The sequence below is a fragment of the Myotis nattereri genome (assembly GCF_964212035.1).
Source record: "Myotis nattereri genome assembly, chromosome: 1".
NCBI lineage: Eukaryota > Metazoa > Chordata > Mammalia > Chiroptera > Vespertilionidae > Myotis > Myotis nattereri.
This window is the reverse complement of record NC_138075.1, coordinates 115,242,608-115,262,519: the sequence shown is the minus strand read 5'-3', so window position 1 is coordinate 115,262,519 and position 19,912 is coordinate 115,242,608. Positions and strand designations below refer to the sequence as shown.

The following is a 19,912-nucleotide window of genomic DNA, read 5'->3' as shown; positions in this document are numbered from 1 at the left end:
AGGGAAGCAGAGGTTGAACTGGATACAGCATGGGGGCACAGAGGCACCTGCTGCCCATTGCTACCCCAGTGGCAGGCCAGAACCGCCCTCTCTGGTCTCAGATAGTGGCAGAGAATTAGTCCCACCAGAAAAAGGAGCACGTTGTTCCTCTGATGTGGCTCTCAGCCCTGAACTGGCTGGAGAAGGCTCTGTAAACCCCAGGTTGTCAACTTCAACTTCAGTCCTATGAACGAACAGGGGCTAGAGCTCTGGTGGGACCTCATCAGCCAGTGGCTGCTTTGGAAAGACAAGGACACAACAAAAAGTCTTACCTCTTGTGACAGGAAAGGCATGATCTGTGCTAAAATTGTGTTCAGTCTCTTCGCAATCTCTGTCTGCAAAAGAAAAGAGACCTCATGAAGTTCAGGCAAATAAATTGTCGCCAAAATGTCAGACAAGTGGAAGTGCAAACTGCCCCAAACCACAGACCCTCCCACCGGCTCATCTTTTCCACCCTCAGGAGCCTCTTGGCTAAATCACAGCATGAAGTAGTCTTCCAACTCCCCAACCACTCTGCCTACATTCTGGGGATCTCCAATTTTCTGTCAGAGGTGGACCAGCTGTTTGGGTCAGAATATAGTTTGTCTCCTTTGGATGAAAGCTCTAATGAAAAACAGAGTAATACAAAACAAGAATGACCGCTCCCCCAACCCCCCCCCCCCCGCCCCCACACACACACAGCCCGCACACCCCAGCAAAACCTATTACGAGAGGGAAATAGAGCGGTGAGGAAGGGACTGCTATGCCCAGTGGCCCAAATGGCAACAGCAACACAGGCTCTCAGACAAATCGGGAGGTCGCCAGGAAGCCCCCGGGGGGTCATGTATCAAAGGGTCCCGTGGGGCCAGCTTCATGCCAGGCTTACAGGGTCTCCTGTACCCCCACTTTTCACTGCTGCTTCTCCCATATACGTGCTGCCCAGCCTAAAATCTCACCGTTAACACTGCATTTCTTAGGGTAAAGTATCACCTTTCCTAGAAGCTGCTCAGGAGGCAACTCTTTAGACTCCTAAGGCTTCATTGAAGTTGATCATAGAAAGGCTTATCAATTCCCTATCCCGCCTCCTAACTCTCCAGAAAAGATCACATTTAGAAAAACACCAACTGGTTTAGCTACCCATGTGCTATGTGAATGCCAGGTAGAAAGAGGTTAAAAGAGAGTGGTGCTAAACGGTTAACTGAGGCCAGACCAGGAAGACCTTAGATCTACTACCAGACAAGTCTCACAATTGCTTCTCTTATCTCCTTCTAAATCCTGAGGCCACCGAGGCTGAGGGCCCAGCACTGGCTTCAGAGCTCTCATCAGCAGACAGCAATCTTCCAGAGACAAAACCATGACAACAGCCTTTAAAAATCTGTGATCATCTGCATGTCAAATGATTCTGGATAAGAAATCCTTGTGCACTTAAAATAAAAGCAATGCCGGCTTACAAACAGGCCCTGGACCTCTGAATCCCTGGGAAATTACGATTCATAAAAGTAGCAAAATTACAGTTATGAAGTAGCAACGAAAATAATTTATGGTTGGGGTCACAACATGAGGAACTGTATTAAAAGGGCCAGAAGGTTGAGAACCACTGCTGTAGGGTTTTCTGTGCACTGTAGGGTTTTTCGCAGCATCCCTGGCCCCACCTACTGGAAACCTGTCATTCGTATTGTAAGGAACCTGGGAAGATTACTAAGTAATTGTTGTATAAATTATTAATCTAGGTAAGTGGGACGATTCGACTCCCAAAGAGGGTTTTTCACATTTCTGTTCATTTTTTCCTCCCCCAAATCAACTGATAGTGGGGAAGGAAAATGAATTCTGAAAGTCAGGGCTGCATATGGCAGGAGTTCTAGAAACAATCAGCTAGCCTGCATCTCAGTCCAAAGCCGCATAGAGCAACAAGGTCACTCAATAGTCATGTTTATGTGCCAACTAAGGATGGAAAGAGATATAAAAACAAACAGAAATAAACTAGGTTCACTGCTTAGGAAGCTCAGTTGGTCCAAGGCCTCTTACCTCAAATAACTAGCATAGCATTGCCCAGCACATAGTAGGTGCTCAATAAATGTTTTGCCAAAAGAATCTCACTGGCCTCCCTGTATTTATTTTTCACAGTGGAGTGTCCCCCTAGCCGCTGACCTGGGCCTGCCCCAGTGTGGACAGCATCTATGGGAGGGACCGCGGTGGATGAAGTGTTGACATACTAGTGGGAGGTGGGTGGGCAGCAGCCACGCCCTTTGAGAGCTAGACCAACCACAGCCGCCTTGGTGGGTCTCTGGCTGTGGCCCCTCTCCACAGCCAGCAGGCCGGCAGCAGGCTCTGAACTTCAGGGTCACTCTGGCCTACTCAGCAGCTACAACTCTCACCATCTCTGGGGTAGGTGGTTATGAAAGGGTTCCCAGCTACTGCCTACTTCCTCTAGCAGATAGGCCCAGTGTCGGAGTCTTGATAGTTACAGGAAAAAGTAGCTGACTTCCCCTTCCCCACACTCATCAGCAAACATGCAGCCATAGGCTTCTCCTCCGTGGGAACTTCTCCCCGGGCCTGGTTGGAGTCCAGCGTCCTCTCGTTATGATCTGCCAGGATTTCAGGTAGCTGTGCCCAGTTCAAGGCTTGGTATCCAGGCTACCAGGTGACCACAGTGTCATCGGAGTAAGTTCCCACTCTGACTTCCACCCCTCTGAAAGTGGTTTCTGCCTCCTTCACCTGTCTTCCAACACCAAAAACAGGGCCCTCGGAACAGCTACACAGACATGGAATGTTCTGGAGGCCTGAGTTCGGCATCCAGGCTCTCTCCTGGGCTTGACCTCAATGCAGAGGCCTCAGGCACAGTTTGAACTTTAGTACCCCACGAGACAAGACTGTACCGGGCTGGGGCCAGCAGAGAAGGGGCAGTCTTCCACCCCGAGGGCTTTATAATAAACCACAGCGGCCCTGTCCTCGGGTCTGGGATTTGTTTGGGTTGGCAAGAGCTGGGGGTGGAAAAGTATGCAAACTGCATCCCTCCTGGCCCTTCTGGCTGTACCCGTGCCATCACCTGCTGCAGCAGCATTCCCCTCCCCATCTCCTAAAGAGTGGAAGCAGGGACTGAGCCTTGCCCATCTCTATACAGGCCACCGAACAGCTTGGGATACTCTGGTGAGTCAAAGAATGAACAGGAAAACTGTCCACTACATGATTTTTTTTCACAATCTTTTTTTTTTAATTGAGGGTGGTGATAGCAAGAGGGGAAGTCCTGGAAATAGAAAAATAGTGGGCCAGAGAGGACCACTCTTAACATGATAATAACGGCTGACATCCGCAGCTGCAGCTCTTCCAAGCGTCATATGTGTGTGAACTCACAATCACCCTAACAGGAAGGCACTTACTAAAATCTCCATTTTTCAGATGGGGAAACTGACGCTCAGCAATGAAGCAACTTCACTAAATGACTTCCTACCAAGAAACCAAATTTCCACATTTTGAGGGAGCTTAGAGAAGTATTTTTGAAAGAAAAACTACCCTCAGGGTTAATAATCAACAACATTTCTGATTAGAGCAGCTGTTAAAACAGCATTTTATCCAATGCAAACAACGGTTCCAAGAAGGAAGAAAACAAAATCAAGATGTGTGACTTCAACAATCGGGATAGTTACCAACCACAAACTGGAAGGAGATCATCGGCTGGAAAACTCCTTTTGGCAGCTCAGGGCACTGTTATCACCAAGGCCACCGCCCTCCATCCTTCCCTCCATCTCAGTCCCACCAAACCACTGCCTTTGAGTCAGAACCTCAGATGTGAAGCGGAGAGGAGAGGTGCCTGCGGCAGAAAGACTGCTTCCTTTGGAAAAAGGTGTGTGGGGAGCCTGATGCTGCCTTTGAAAGTTTCTTTTCAAGTATGGTTCAAAGAAGGCGGCTTTGCTGGTAGAAAACAGTGCTGCTCGGAAGGAACTAATCTACTAGACACAGGCACTTCAGAGAAATGTGCACGGAGATCCTGAGAAGTTCTGAATCTGAGCTCCCAACTGGGCTCTTGGAATAACATCTGCCCTGTGTCTCTGTCTCTCTGTCGAGATTGTTAGTCAAATAAACAAGGAAGCAAGATAGTGGGGGGCAAGTTTAATTTCCCAAAGAGCAATCTGCTCAGTGCGCCTTAGGAACTCCCATCTGCCCCATCATCTCCTCATTAAAGCAGGACCTCTAAGCATCTTACTGTAAACTGAGGGTACTTGAGCATTCTAAAGTATATTTCTCTCCCAATACGCTAGCATCTACTTTGCTGCTGCTTACCACCCCTGGGCCTTTGACCCAGGACACTAAATTAAGGGAGATGGAATGTGCTGGTGGTCCTCACCCCCAGCAACCTGTTACCCCTGGTCTCAGCACTGAGCCAGGCTTTGGCCTATTTTTTTTTTTTTTTTTTTAATTTAGCTGATTGTTCAAGGCACAGCTGACAGGCACTTCCATCGGACGGTCTCTCCACTATTTAGTTTTAAGCTGCCAGGCAGTTGTACCAGTCAGCTCTTGAGAAGGCACCCTTCTTTTTAACCTCAAATAAAAACAAGGAGAGGGAGCAACCTACCACTTTAAAGAGCATGTTATGACCCAAGGGCACACAGAAATGACCTGATTTCTTTTCCCAGCTCTGCCTCCATCGAGCTGTGTGGCTTTGGGCAAATCACTTCCCTCCACTGTGCTTCAATTTTGTTGTCTGTAAAACGGAGGATGAATTGGATAACTTATAAGATCCAGGAGCCACCACTTACCGGTAGAGTTTAGAATATTAAACATTCCTGAATTGCTCTGTGGCATGTCGCTTTCTCCATAAAGCTCAGTAAGACAGTGCATGGCCTGAGTTTGAAGGATGAGCACATGCACTAAGAAGCAAGCCACCTCGAGAGGGGGATGGTTGCTGGTGGTGGGCTAGGCCGGGGCGCAGTCCCAAGAGCCAGTCTTCATAGGAGGAACCATTCAAATGTGACCATCAGGGGAACTGCCGGAGCACTGGGGTCCTCAATCTCAACCCCTCAAGCCACTGTACGGGTTCTCTGCTTCACAAGGAAAACTGGCTGTGAGCTGGACAGCCAGGCAAGGCCTTCTCAAGATGTACCATTCAGTGGGAAGTAACAGCAGTTTCCATGTCTGTGAGACAGCCAGGGGCTCCTGGTTCACTTCTACACCCAAGATTCCTTCCTGGGACAACCTGTGTGGTGTGTTGTGAATCCAGAGACCTGCCTGTGGATGCGTATGAGAAAAGGGAAGTGAGGAAAAAGATACCTGCCTATGTGAAGCGTGAGTTACGTACGCTCCCAAGCCATGTGGAAATGGTGGTTTTCTACTCAGCTCTGGGTCTGGCGTGCCATGTGACCGCTGGAAAGACATGTCCACTGGCTGGGCCTCAGGTCATTCTTCTAGAAGCATGTGTGTCTGAGGTGGGGACTCGGTCCGCGCTGAGGTTCTTTAATTTGAATCAGCTTTAACCTGGTTCTCTGACTCACGTCCTGGGGTGTTCAAAGTGAGTCTGCTTCATTTTGAATTAAAATCACAGGGGCACAGGGAGGACTGGGGGGCTGTACAAAAGAAGTAGGCTCCAGCAGCTGGGTGCCAAAATCACCCAGCAATAAAATATTGGAAGATTCCAGAACAACGTGTCTGGGCAACTTTAAATTAAAATACCCCGTTGCATTTCTAAAGCAATTCTAAATTGATAGGCCTTCAATTACTGGACTACAAGATGATATTCCTTGCCAGGCAGTTTCTCCTCGGACCAAGCTGAAATAAAGCAAGTGGGTATTCTATTGCTGATGGGACGGAAGTCCAGGGACAGAAAGGGGTGAGACCTCCAGAAAAAGTTGGCATGGCATTCCCAGGCCCCATCCATCCCTGCCACAGGCTCTAGGACAGTGGTTCTCAACCTCGGCTGCACATTAGAATCACCTGGGAATCTTTTTAAAATCCTGATTTCTGGGCCTCATCCTCCGGAAATTCTGTTTCTTTGTTATGGGGTGGGGCCACAACATTAGTAACAAAGAAACAGAATTTCCAGAGGTTGAGGCCCAGAAATCAGGATTTTAAAAAGATTCCCAGGTGATTCTAATGTGCAGCCAAGGTTGAGAACCACTGCTCTAGGGGAAAGCAGCACCACAGTGTCTTTAAGAAGGGAGCAAATAAATGATCCACTTAGCAGCCAAGGGAGATAATGACCCTGGTTCCTGGAGGGGCTAAGGAGGTTTACATCACAGATCACTCAATGATAGGTGAGCCTCCTTAAAGGCCCTTTTAGCACTGACATATTGATCAAATTATATATAACTACAACACCATTAAATATTTATGCTTCCAAAGAAGCCTGCTGAATTCTTTATGCTGGGAGGGCTTGGTACAAGAAAAGGCGCAGCCCTGGTGTGACCCCGAGGATCTGTCTCCCACGGGAGGAAATGGAACGCTGGCTGGCACCAGACCCCAGGCCCTTCACACAGGGTACGGATGGCAGGAGGACACAAAACACTCACCCTGACCCAGCTAGTCTGGGGTCCTGAGTTCGTGACGTGACCCTTCCACGTGCTTCCCTGAGAGGAATGTGCCTTCTCTTCCTCACCCTACCAGAAATCTCAGATATTTTCTGCCAAGAGTCTAGGGAATAAGGGAACTAGAAATAGTGAGGCTGAGTGAGGAAGTGGGGGGCGGTGGGGATGGACAAGATTCTAGGTCACTGACCTTGGGAGAATTGGCAACAAAAAATCTTGCATTCCAAGTCCAGGTGTGTCCTGCACTTGGGCCTCCGTTTCCGTTCCATGAAGGAGGCAGATTTGGGTCCAATATGATAATCTCAAAAATGAATTAAGTGCTGTGCACTAGTGAGTGCCCCTCCGCAGGAGCACTAGGCCAGTGATGGCGAACCTATGACACGCGTGTCAGAGGTGACACGCGAACTCATTTTTTTGGTTGATTTTTCTTTGTTAAATGGCATTTAAATATATAAAATAAATATCAAAAATATAAGTCTTTGTTTGACTATGGTTGCAAATATCAAAAAATGTCTATATGTGACACGGCACCAGAGTTAAGTTAGGGTTTTTCAAAATGCTGACACGCCGAGCTCAAAAGGTTCGCCATCACTGGCCTAGATACCTCTCCATGGGAGGGACCTGGCCCTAGATGACTGCCAAGCCCAGCTCTAAGACGGAGACTTTCATTTCTCAGTCTCTGGCTTTCCATCCACCAGGCTTCCTGTTAACAAGATCCAATGATCTTTAAATATTTGTTCACTTTAATTACTTGGTTCCCAAAACACATTAAAAACTGCTTGCCTCCCACCCCCACTCCAGGGGATGGCCCTCAGAGAGCTTGCTTATGTAGACAGAACACGGGAAGTCTTTTCAGATTACACCTTCCCCCAACACTGTCCATTCATCCCAGGCACTGTCACTCCCCCTCCCATCCCTCAGAAAACTTCCTAAAGCCTCCCCCACCTCCCCAGATTCCATTGGCCAACTCTCCACAAGCAGGAAAAATTCTCAATTCCTCCCTTGGGGATGCCATGGCAAACCCCCACCTAATGCCCAGGGAACATTATGAAAGTCTCCCTTTGCCCCTCAGCAGACTGTAAAAGTCACATTACCCTTGCAGAGGCAGCTCCTTAAATTTTGGGGGGTCTCCCCATGAGGGCAGGACTGCAAATGAAACAGTAGCCATTACTTTTAAAGAACAGAGGCTCTCTAGGAAACCTGGGTGGCAGGGAAGGGAAAATGAGGGGTAGGGGGAGAGGACAGACTGTGGGCAGAAACAGAGCCCCATTTTATCCACCTACCACCAAGTTCACAACCAAAGACCATGTACGTGTGTTCCTTAAAGGGTCAGAGGGTCCTCTCACCCCAAACAAGGAAGGCAGGAGCGGTGGCATTTCATAGGCCACCAAAATCAAAATCAGTTATTAGAAACTTGTTTTTATGACTAGCTCCCTCTCAAACCCACCTCCTCCCAAACTGCTATCCAGTGGTCTAGTAGAGTTTTCATTAAGAATTAAAACCAGGCCTGGCCAGAGTGGCTTGATGGTTGAGCATCGACCTATGAACCAGGAGGTCATGGTTCGATTCCCAGTCAGGGCACATGCCCAGGTTTAGGACTTGATCCCCAGTACAGAGCGTGCTGAAGGCAGCAGATCAATGATTCTCTCTCATCACTGGTGCTTCTACCTCTCCCTCTCTTTTCCTCTCTGAAATCAATAAAAATAGATTTTAGAAAAATAAGTAAAACCCAAACAAAAAAAACACAAATTGAGCTATGAATAATGGTTATCAAGGATTTAGAAGGGCAATGAGATAAGGCCACAACACTTTAAACTCCACACCTAAATAGACACCTAAGACATGACAAGCATACTTACTAATTTACCTCCAAGCCATGGACCCTGGCTTCCTGCTACTCAGTGCCTTCTTGTAATCCAAATTCAGCATGTTCACCAAATATCCCCAAATCTCTCTTATCATCTCTCCTCCTAGCTATCTCTTTTCTCACCTCCCCCTTTCTTACCCTCTCACACTTAACCTATCCATAATGTGAGATGGAAAAAAAAATGCTCCAGCTACATTAAACACACTTGGAAAAAGGTTTATGACACATTTCTTTCTATAAACAACTTTTACACTGACAGGCTTCTTTCAGGAACCCGAGAAAGCCAGCCTTCCTTCCTTCCCAAGAAGTTCAAAATGCTATACAGGGTTAGGGAGAACCCCAACCTGGAACATAATCCTACTCGAGTCGTCCACAAAATGCACTCTGTGCACCCAGGTACGAGGCCAAGCAGCACGCAGGGCTGATGGGCTTCAGCGAACACCAAATGTCCCGTTCCTCAGGGAGCTCAGAGCCTTGTCAATCCACACTCCTCTCCCTACCCTGACGCCAGGCCCAATTTAAGAACACAGGCCTCCGGGGCCCTGGAAGTATGCAGGTCGTCTTCACACCCCAGTACAGTCACATCATGCTCTGATGCTTTCATTCTGGTGTTTGCTTGCCCCAGACCCAAATGCCTATTATTTTAGGTTCCTAAAATGAAAATGCCTAAACTGCTTTATGAACAATCAAGTGCTACTTGGGGTTATATTATTATAACTAACAATATTTGGAAGATCAAAATTTCCAAACTCTTTATCCTCAACAAAGGCCTTCTTCCTGAGGTTATTTGGTGGTGGTGGCAGCTGCCCCAGGATCCCCAACCCCATTCTCTGTCACTCACATGGTGGGTAAATGAAGGGCAGCCGGCCTCTGAGAGAACAGGGCAGCAGCCACAGCCAGACTCCAGACTCCAGAGCGAGAGCAGGGCTTGCCTGCCTCTCAGCCCCACCCCTGGCCCTCCCAGCACTGGGAATGTGGCTCTTTCTATACCCTTCAAAGGATGCAACTGCTTAAGGGAAGCTTTGGTGACAGTGCGGTGAAGGGAGACTTCCCAAAACAAACGGTTGTTGCATTTTCAAAGTAATGAAGTTGGCTGGAGTGAAAGGGAGGGAGGCATTTGTTCTCAGGCAAAATCCTCAGGGTTGAGTAAATGGGACCCCTGAGTAACTCCCGAAGCCTGGATGAGCCTCCACTTGAGAATATAAATCTCTTCCCCACTCACCCTCCCATTTCAAGAGGGGCCTCTGCACAAGAACAGCCGCCTAGAATCTGATTTGAAAGGGGCTGAGAGGTCCCTGATCCGACTCTCCAAAAGGAGGACCCATCCCCCACAACCCCCACAAAGGTGGCCTCTGCCTAAACATTCAGTGACAGCGAGGAGGCTGCCTGCTGCCTGTGCTGTGCTGACTGTGCAACTTCCTTAGCAAACAAAAGAACTCAAAATCAATGTTGGTGAGAAATGCCAGGTCCTAAGGACCCTCAGGGGGGAGGCGCTGCAAGGGATGACTCAAAGCAACAAACCCAGGAAATCATCCTTACTCATGTGACAGCAGGAAACGCCCTCTTCCAGAAGAAGTTTCTCCTTAGCCCCCACTTAAGGGGGAACATTTACTTTGAAAGGCAAGAGAAAGAAAAGAAATCGCCAACGGAGAAAGGCAAAGAGAGAAGGGAAGAAAGCATCTTGGCTGTGAGTCTCAGAGAGCATTTGTTGAAAACAAGATATTGTCCCTTTAAGCATATAAAAACAAGGCCCTTGAGCACGCAGTTCTCACTCTGGTACACAATTATGGGTGCTTTCAGCTGTCTAGCACTACTTCAAGTGCGCTCTTAAACCAGACTGTCAATGGCATGTTGAAAGCTATTTTGCTGGCTGCTATCATTAATAGCAAAGTGGAGAGCTGGGCTGATGAGAATTAAATATGGGGGAGGGGCGGGTCACAACCAGTCATTACAGAATTACCCATATGAGAAAGGAGACAATGCCACATTAGGAAATAAAGTTCAACCCAGAGTATTCCAATGAGGACACAGACGGGGGAGGCCGCAGACACAGAGCATCCCCCACCCCCACCCCAGGCAGATGGACTCGGGCCAGCCCAGAGCCATATGGGGACGCAGGAGCCACAGAGTCGGGAGTGTGAGAGCAGGAGTCCTTGGAGATCACTCCTGCAAAATGTCACCACCTCGCCTCACTCCCCAAGTGGAACCCCCCTCCACACTACGCTGAAGACTTGTGGACTTGTGGCTTCCGGAACACACTCACTGCCTCTCTACGCACTGTTGCCGCTTCTGGAGGAGTCTCCAATGGCTTCTGCCTAATAAACCCCTGCCCTCCCTCTAAGATTCGGCTCAAGTAACAGCCCTGGTGCAGTCCTCAACCCGACTCCCCTTTCCCAGGAGGAATAAGCTGTTCTGCTCCTGTGTCACTCGGCCATATTAGCACTTACCTCACTGCATTGCAATGACTTATTTAGATGCCTGACTCCCTAGTGGAAGGAAGGGTGTCTCATTCACCAGCCCCAGCCCACACCCGGCACATCCCAGGTCCCTAATCACCGTTTTGGGAATGAAGCCAGCCCCCTCATTTGACTGATGAAGAAACTGGATGCTGAGCTGTGGAGGAAGCCTGCAGAGCCAGAGGCCAGCCCACAATTAAAACCTCCACTTCCTACACACAGGGCTCAGGGAATCAGAATTCTACCCTCTCAGTAAAGAAAAACCAGTGGGTTTACTGAGCACCTACCATGTGCTAAGTGCACATGAGAGACCCCAACAGAGGACCTTAGCCCATTACTACAGAAATGAGATAATGAAGTGTGAGAAGGCATCACGGACGCCAGATCGCAGAGGAAACCCCACTGATACTGATGACCTTTTTCTTCCCGGTGTCCTAGGATTTTGTACAGCAGATGGGACAGGACAACATTTTCCTACGCAGGAAGAAAAGGGGATTCACTCCTTGACTGACTCACTCCAAAACAAAATGGAAATGAAGGGCCTGACACAGACTAGACCAGGGGTGGGCAAACTATGGCCCGCGGGCCGGATCCGGCCCGTTTGAAATGAACTAAAAAAAAAAAAAAGACCGTACCCTTTTATGTAATGATGTTTACTTTGAATTTATATTAGTTCACACAAACACTCCATCCATGCTTTTGTTCCGGCCCTCCGGTCCAGTTTAAGAACCCATTGTGGCCCTCGAGTCAAAAAGTTTGCCCACCCCTGGACTAGACCCTTCCTACGTGAGGTCAGGAGGAAGGAATCCAGAGAAAGAGCTCTGGGCAGAGAGTCCATGGAAGGAGTCTTAACTAAGAAGCCAGGTTCCCTCCCAGGCAGTTTCCTTGATCGGTAGACAAGGGAGCATCTGTCCATCTCCCAGGTCATTCAGTGATCACATGTAGAAGAAAAAGACCCAGGGAAGCACCACATCGCACTCAGAGAGGCCGGAGTGACAGCCTGGAAGATGGGGGGTGGGTCTCCTCCTGGGTGGATGGGGCAGAATGAAGAGAGCTTTGAGCTCAGTCGAGACCACAGCTGAGTAAGGCAGGGACCCAGGACAGTGAGAGGAGCTGTGTGATTGGAGGAGACTGTTCCAGGGAAAAGTCAGATGGAAACCAGAGTGCAGAGGGGTTCTTAGATGCCAGTACTGTGGCCAAACTGATACTGGGATTCCTTCTTAGCTCAACACAGGTGCCACACAAACAGGCACTGCCCCAGCGTAAGTACCTGTGTCCCCTTCAACTTTGGGAGTGGTGCCACCTTCTCCCTACCAAGACAGACTACTCCTGGGCAAGGTCTTTGTAATCTCGCCACCTGCTGGCTCCCTCTGGCCACCCACACCCTCACATTGGTCACAGAACTTCAAGCTGTCATACCGGGAGATTTTCCAGCCCAAGCCCCTTACTACTTATGTGAGAGGACCCAGAGGGGGAGATGACATGGAGATTTCCCATCTCTCCCTCAGCCCCATGTTCATGGCCATCACCATGGCTTTCTGTGTCCCTGAGTAAAAAATTGACAGGTTTTACCGCTTTACCTCATCCATGAACCTTACCTCTGGGATCTTTACTACTTATACATTCCATGTATCACTCGCACCTCAAATCATTAATTGTGCAAATAACTGGCAATTCAGATGAGGACCGTGGGGAGAGGGTTCAGCTGATATGGTTATACAACCCAAAGTGGGGTACTTTGGACTTTGGTGTAACCAGGTTTGTAGCCTTAGCCTCTTGAGATAACAGCACAGAAAAAAGCAATAGTAATTAAAGGCACAGAGTGCTATTAGTACCCGAGCACTCTTCCTTTCTTGAGTCTTGCTGAGGAGACCTGGGGTTGGGAGAAAAGGCTTCAGTGGCAGCTCTGCTGCTAAGGAGGGGCTGGATGAGTCAGGATGCATCAGCTCCCCCGCTGGGCCTCAATTTCCTAATCTGTAACTTGGAAGGTGTGAATGAGAAGCCACAGGGTCCCCCAGTTCCAGCATGGCAAAAGGAAACTTAGAGAAAGAGCTGCTCAGTTTCCAGAAAAAGCTGACCACACAGTGTTGGCATAAGGCGGCCCCCAAATAAAATGCCTCAAGTCCTCTTTCAAACCCTCAGTGCTCACCGGAGGAGGTGGCCTGACCCAGTGTCTCACAGCGTCAGGGCCTCAAACCCAAGGCACAACAGTTGCTCTGAGGTGCTTGTTTCTAAGTGGCTTTGTGATTTGTGGCTGACGCTGCAAAGCCTGCACAAGAATAAGATGGAAACTGATGAGCTGGTCAGCCATCCTCGCTTCCCTGCCTCGCTGAATCACTCTTGACATTATGTCTGGAAGCAAGGGCTTGGAGGGGTCAGTGACCTCTTCAAGTCCCAGGCCAGGCCTGTGATTTTTGCTTTACCATAATTAGGGACGGAGGCAGAAGAGTGAGAGGAGAAACCATTTATTACTTCTCTGGGGTTTGACAGCTTGGAAAAAGAATGAGAGGGAGACAGTGAAACGGCCAGGAGAGAAGCCAGCCACAGCGAGTTTAACCTCTCAGTAAAATGAAAATGGGCTGGACACACCTCATCAGCTGCCCTCTGTCAATACAGGGCCCATTTGGCAGAACCTGTGTTCCAATGGTGGTGCTGGTGTGAGGATGTGTGTGAGAACAGGCTGAGGACCGCCACACTTCCCAAGGTGCTAGCTCAGGAGATCATCTATTATATAAAGAAGTACAGACAGTCCCCACCCCCAGCCCTGAGCTTAAAGATGAAGAATCCAGCCTGTTTGTTCCAAGCAGATGTAATCACACGAACAGTCAAGTCTAGAGGGCAGGACACTGCATGAATAATTCAAGCACTCCAGTCACTTGATTGTGTGTGCAGATAAAACACCAGTCAACCGCTAAACAGGTCAGCTGATAAACTTGTTTGCTCAGGCCTAACCACCATCCGCCAAATGCACCCAAGACCCACTCTACAATTAGTGGCTGGATTTTCTTCTGCACAAAGCTCGCAAGCCCAGGGAGTGGCCAGCCCCTTTAGGTCAGGGTTGCACTTTTCTGCAGAGGTTTCTTCACCTCCTTGTCTCTTTGTTCCTACACAGCCATGGGTGATTTCACCCAACCCAGAGATTGCCATAAACTCTGCAAAGGCACAGCCTTCAAGAGCACACATAATCATGCTGGGAAGCCAATGGGAACTGAGGCTGGAAGGCAAAGGTGGCCTGGATTTGAGTCCCAGGTCTACCTTCTTGGCACCCCTGAAGCCTTCCTTTCCTCACCTACAAAAAGGGGGTGGAGAATCTATCTGCCTCTGGCAACTGACAGGATTAAATGAGACAATGTAGCCAAACCTCAGGCATTCTCCCCTTAAGAACTCTGTTTGGGGAATGGCCAGAGGTCCCAGATGCACACAGCTGCTCTTATACAAACCCCACCACCAAATGTGTTAAGGTGGTCAACTCTTCCTGAGTTCAGTGTCCTAAGGACTCTGGGAACAACTTTGCTCTGCCAACCAAGGCAGATTTTCTGTGCCAAAGAACCATCCACTCACACACACAGGGAACACCACCCATTCAGACCTCAACATGCAACAACATATTACACCTTAATTATGAAGCTCTTAGAATAACTACTGCTATAAATTTTAAACCTGAGTGCAATTACCCTCTTTAAACACACCCAAGATACTAAGCACTGAAGGAGAAAGAAGAGGAGGTAGAGAAAGGGAGGGGGTGGCACCTTGCATAAGACCCCAAGGTCCATGAACACCTGGGACCCCAGTTCCACTTCAAGCAATCTTATCACACAAATCAGAACCAGTCAGTTACACCTCAAGTTGGGCAGAACCAATCTCCTGAGAAGAAACTTTTACATGCAAAGCGGTATCTGTTTATGATTTCTGTGACTCAAGGAGTGAAAACCTGGTAGCCTTCATGTGCCTTCCTAAAGAGCTAATCCCTCAGGAAGCCACAAGCTGACTTCCCACATTGCTCAGTAAACTCTGGCCCCTTTCTGGCTGCCCTTCACCCAACACTGGGGCTCCCTCCAGGAGGGGAAAGGAAACTAAGATTCACAAGGCTCTATGCCAGCCACTGGAGCAGACAGGAATCTCGGAGCATTCCAGAGATCACCTGCCCTTCTCACCCGCCCTGGGTCCTGCCCCCTGAAAGAGCAAAACCTTGTAAACGGCTGTTAATTTACAGCAGAAAATCCATTCAAGTCACGGTCACCAAAAGCTAGCATGAGTCAAGAGCCTTCTGAGATTTCAAGAACACCAATTGTTAAAAAGAACAACAGGCCTGTGCCATTTATACATGCCAACACTAATCGTTGGCCAAGCCAAATTATAGGCAGCCTCTCCTCGGAACACAAATACACAAACAGGCCTCTCCCACAGCCCAGCCTAGCACCAGGGACTACTCACTGATATGCACCCAGATAAAGGGTGTTTGTATTTGCTCAGTTTGAGGTATACTGTTATTAGAAGAGTGACAATATGAGTAGTTTACATATCCATCAAGCAGCACCATACTAGCTAAACTGGTTTGACTTCAGGATTTCAAAGGTGAGCTCAACTCCCAGTCATCTCAAAAGTCCTGGCCAGGCTGCCCCTGGGCAAGTTACTTCGCCTCTCCAGTTCACCTTCCTTCTCTGTAAAATGGGAAGGAGACTGCTTTCAAATTAAGAAAGAGCTGAGAAAGTTCCCTCATAAATGCAGACAGAGCATTAGGGTTTTATTTCATTCCAGTTATATTTTTTAAGCAGTTAGTGACTTGTTCCCTTTAAGTTTTGACAGCTCAGCTTGGCTTTTAAAACTCTTGAAGTTAAATCTTATCAAGGCAGAACATCACATTTTTGCGCGCACACACACCCCTCCTGTATTTCCTCTTGAGAATTTTACATTAAAACAGATAAAAGCAGCCAGCCACCTCTGGGCTTCAGGAGTTCTAAAGCAGACCCTGAAGGTACAACTTTCCCTTTGCCCCTTTATCCTCGAGACCAGAACAAATATGACAAGCTTGAAAGCTCAATGTCCAAGAAATTAGCAAAGCCTCAGACCCTGCATTTCAAGGACTCAATCCGTTCATTCTTCCAGGTGAAGTAGGAGGAAGAGAAGAAGTAGGCTCATTTTCAAACAGAAGGGGCCATAAGAAACCATGTATGATATATGTTTTTAAATTTTTGAGATATATATATATATATATATATATATATAATTTTTTTAAAGAAAATTACTTACCTGTTTGTGCATTTCAATGTTCAAGCCATAGGACATCTCATAGTACTAAAAGTGAAAAGAACTACATTAACATACAACTCAGAAATCTCTCCATTTTCCTAAATCAGCTTTTGGGAAAGTTTTGGTCAAACTGTACTTTCATGATACATTTGCTAAAGAAGTTTAAATCAAACCCCAGCCAGTAATAGTGTGGTTTAAGGGCTGAACACCAGCAAGTGCTGTTCTCAAGAACATTATACATACAGTAGTCAGAGAAGCTGGGCCCTCCCTTCCACAAGCACATGTGCCATATATCCTGTTTATACAAGGTTCGGGTTCAACAGGGAATCGTGTGTACACTGGGACCCTCTTGTCCTCTGAGAGTTATTTAGCAATGTGTCGAAGGCCTCTTATGTGGAAAGCAGTTCAGGGAGGCGCTTAAGTGCTTTCCATGCCCTCTCACAGACGGATGATGTAAACCCGCTGGAACAGACACTGGGAAAAGGGGAGAATGGCCATCTACTGCCCAGGGCTGATAAGATTCTCAGTTGGGAAATCTCTGAGAGGGCAGTGGAGGCTCTTCCTCCACTCAGAAATGTCTGGGGAAGGAAATGGATAGGAGGGAGGGTTTTATAGCCCACTGGCTAGATCCCTGGGCTGCAAAGTTTCCAAACACTCCCAAGAGGGCTCTAAGGGAAATTTTTATCCAACCCTGATGTGGGGTCCTGTCCTACTCGCCAAGACAGGGCAACCAGTCCTCTGGGAAACCTTTAAAACATGAACTAAAGGGGCACAAAGGCAGGGCAGAAATGCCAGGCCTGGGGTTTGGGTTTCTCTTTCTGCCTCTCCTCTCGCCCACCCTCCTCCAAGTAGCCCCCACCATCCCCCAAGTAGCCGGCTGAAGGAGGCTGGGAAGGCTCAGAAGGCACACTAAGATTGCACCCGCCCCCAGGGCTCCGGTCTGCCTGCCAGCCTGCCAGCCCGCCCGCCCGCCCGCCTGCGCCCGCCAGGCCGGCCCTCACCGCCTCTCACCATCACATAATGGCGTTGCATCTCTGTCTTCTCGTTCGCCAGCTTGTCGTATTCCACTTTGAGGCTGCAAGGGCAGGAGCAGCCAGCTCAGGCCTGGGGCCTGCACAGCCTCCCCGAGGCCCCAAAGGAGGGCCTCTGAGAGCCACTTTTCACTTCCCTGATGCCCCCCTGGGTACCCCATTACCCCAAAGCCTCGGGTCGGAGGGAGAGTGAAAAAACGAAAACTTCCCGCGGCCAAGTGAGGAGACTGATAGGGCCACAGGGAGGCAGGTCCCTGATGCTGGCTCTCTACCCCCAGAACCCAGGCATCTACCCCCAGAACCCAGAGCGAGCCTGCCCAAGGCTCCTACCCTCACCCTGGGGACCCTGCGGGCTGTGCGGGGAGCTGGGAGTCTGCGGGTGGAGAAGGGTTAAAGCAACGCACTTGGAAAGGGGAAACAAAAGGCAGAGGCCCGGCCACCCCCAAGCCCCCGCGGGGGTGGCAGAAGCCACGGCAGGGACTCCTCTCCCCACCAGCCCGGCCAGCCCCCAAGGCCTTACCTGTGATACTGAGCTTGCAGAAACTGGAATTCGTCTTTGATCCTGTCACAAGACTCAGCCACTGTGAATTTAAATCCCGGCTGTCCGGGTTGATGGGGAGCCTGAAGACCGCAAAGACAAGACAGGGAGGGAGGAATGGGGGCGGGGGACATCAGCTGGGGCTCCATGAGGCCTGGGCCCCTCAGCAGCCGCCCTCGGCTTCCCCCCACCCCATCCTCACCCCACCAGAGGGGCCATTCTCACAGACCCCCACCTTCCCAGCAAGTTTCTCAGCTCCCAGATGGGGATGGGGCGGGAGGAGGGACACCCCAATCTCTTGCGATTGGCTGTAGAGCTTCCACCTCTGTAACGAAGGGGTCCCCCATTCCCAAGTAAGATGGGGCAGGGGAGACACGAGGATGAGTTGGGAGACTTAAGCGAGGGAGCAGTGAAAACAAACAGGTCTCTGGAACACAGGCAGCGCCCCCCCACCCCCACTCCCGGGCAGAATGAGCCTCCTCTCTCAAAGGCACCCCCCATCCTCTTTGTATGAACGCGCGTGCGTGTGCGCGCAGTGCGCGCGCGCGCGCACACACACACACACACAGACACACACACACACACACACCAGAAAGGTAGCAACAAGCAAAATGGAGGTGCCAGATAAACTGCCCCGTTTACCCTGCCATGATAGATGCTTAGACCGAGTTGCAATTACTCACCGGATGTCTGCCTTGCGGATACATGGCAGGGAGGGGTCGTGATTCCCAGAGAGTGGAAGCGCCGAGAGTCCGGGCCGGGGAGATGCGGGGGAGGGGGGAGCCAAGCCCGAGCGGGGGGCGGCCGGCAAACCGAGAGCTCGCCCCCGGCCCCCCCAGCCCGCTCTCACAGCGAAATCCCAGAGTCGGGCGCCCACCCAAGCGGAGACAAAGAACCGCGGAGCTGGCGGCAAAGTCGTCGGCGGGCGCCGAGGTCGGGCGGCGGGCGCGGGCTTTGTGAGCCTAGGACTCAGCGGGCTGTGGCCGGCCGCCTTCTCCCGACTGCGTGGAGCGCGTCAGAACCGGGGGCTGCGTGGACATTGTCTCCTCCCCGGCGGGTCCGGCACGGGGTCCCGAGGCCAGGGCCCCTCCAGGGGCGAGCGCGGGTCCCCTCCAATCACTGAGGTGGGACGGGGACGCCCCGGGGCAGACCCAGCATTGGTGGCGCGCGGGTCCGAACCCAGAGGCGGCTGTCGGCGAGAAGAGGAAGAAGGCCGGCTCCGAGGTGGCGGGTAGGGGCCTCAGGAACGCTGGAGGGTGAGGGCGGGAGCCCGGAGCGGGCGCTCCGACGCCCCCCCTCGGAGAGGAGAGCCTGCTGTTCCGTCTGCTACTGCTGCCGCCGCCGCCGCCGCTAGCCCTTCCCAGGGCCGAGAAGAAAACTCCGGCTCAGTGGGTGCAAATCAGCCGACCTGGTATCCTAACTCCAGCGGCACAGAAAGCCTCCGCAAAGGGTCCTCGCCGTTCCCAGCTGCAGCGCCGTGTCTCCAGCGAGGAGCGCTCAGCGCCGCCACAGTCGCCTCGGAGCGCGCAGGCAGAAGGCTGGAGGGAGACGTAGCCGGAGACCCGGGAGCTCCGTGGCTTCCTTCCTTCCCCTCGGCTCGGCTCAGCTCTCCGCTCTGCGCCACGACAAACCCCCTAAACACACACCCAACACACACACACACACACACACACACACACGCCAAAAAGTGCCCCGGACCTGCGGATACCACACACAGACAGGCGAGGGGGGACAAGCACGAGGTCTGAACTGCCGCGAGAGCAGTTCCAAATAGGGACTGAAAAGTAACAAAATAATGTGGCAGCTTCTACCCGCGCTGGCCAATGGGAGCGCAGGGCCCCCACGTGGGGCCATCGGACTCGGCCTGCGACTGGGCGCCGCCGGGCCCTACGTCACAATGCCCTCTTGTGTCTAAAACTATGCATGAAAAGTAGCAATCAGGCCCTACCCGCTGGTGACTTTAGCTTGGGAGTGAAAAACAGCGCTCCTCAGATCAGGAATTAACCGAAAGACACATAATAAATAGATATATATTATAGCCCTGGACTGCTAGAGTTTTTTTCCACCTCTCCCCGCCCCCCCTCGGTCTACTAACAATTATTTGGCGGAAGGAGGAAAGAGAGAACAGGGATAACAACAAAAGGAAAAAAGACAAGCTGTACAGTCCTGAAAACCTGTGGCTGGTGTAATGTATCAGTTTATTCTGCAGTGGCGGCAAACGATTCCTCCCTTTAATC

At 50.4% G+C, this 19,912-nt stretch overlaps 1 protein-coding gene across 2 annotated transcripts in view; it reads right to left on the bottom strand.

Annotated features, from left to right (window-relative positions):
- Positions 1-19,426, bottom strand: part of TLE3 (TLE family member 3, transcriptional corepressor) — a 45,908-nt gene extending 26,482 nt beyond the window's left edge. For both annotated transcript variants that reach the window (XM_081095782.1, XM_081095783.1), the window contains exons 1-5: positions 18,359-19,426; positions 17,658-17,758; positions 17,118-17,181; positions 16,107-16,151; positions 312-374 (exon numbers count right to left, since the gene is read on the bottom strand). In XM_081095782.1, the coding sequence (XP_080951908.1) occupies positions 312-374; positions 16,107-16,151; positions 17,118-17,181; positions 17,658-17,758; positions 18,359-18,382 (297 nt within the window). In that variant the 5' untranslated portion in view covers positions 18,383-19,426. The remainder of the gene's footprint in view (positions 1-311; positions 375-16,106; positions 16,152-17,117; positions 17,182-17,657; positions 17,759-18,358) is intronic.
- Between the last annotated feature and the right edge of the window lie 486 nt (positions 19,427-19,912).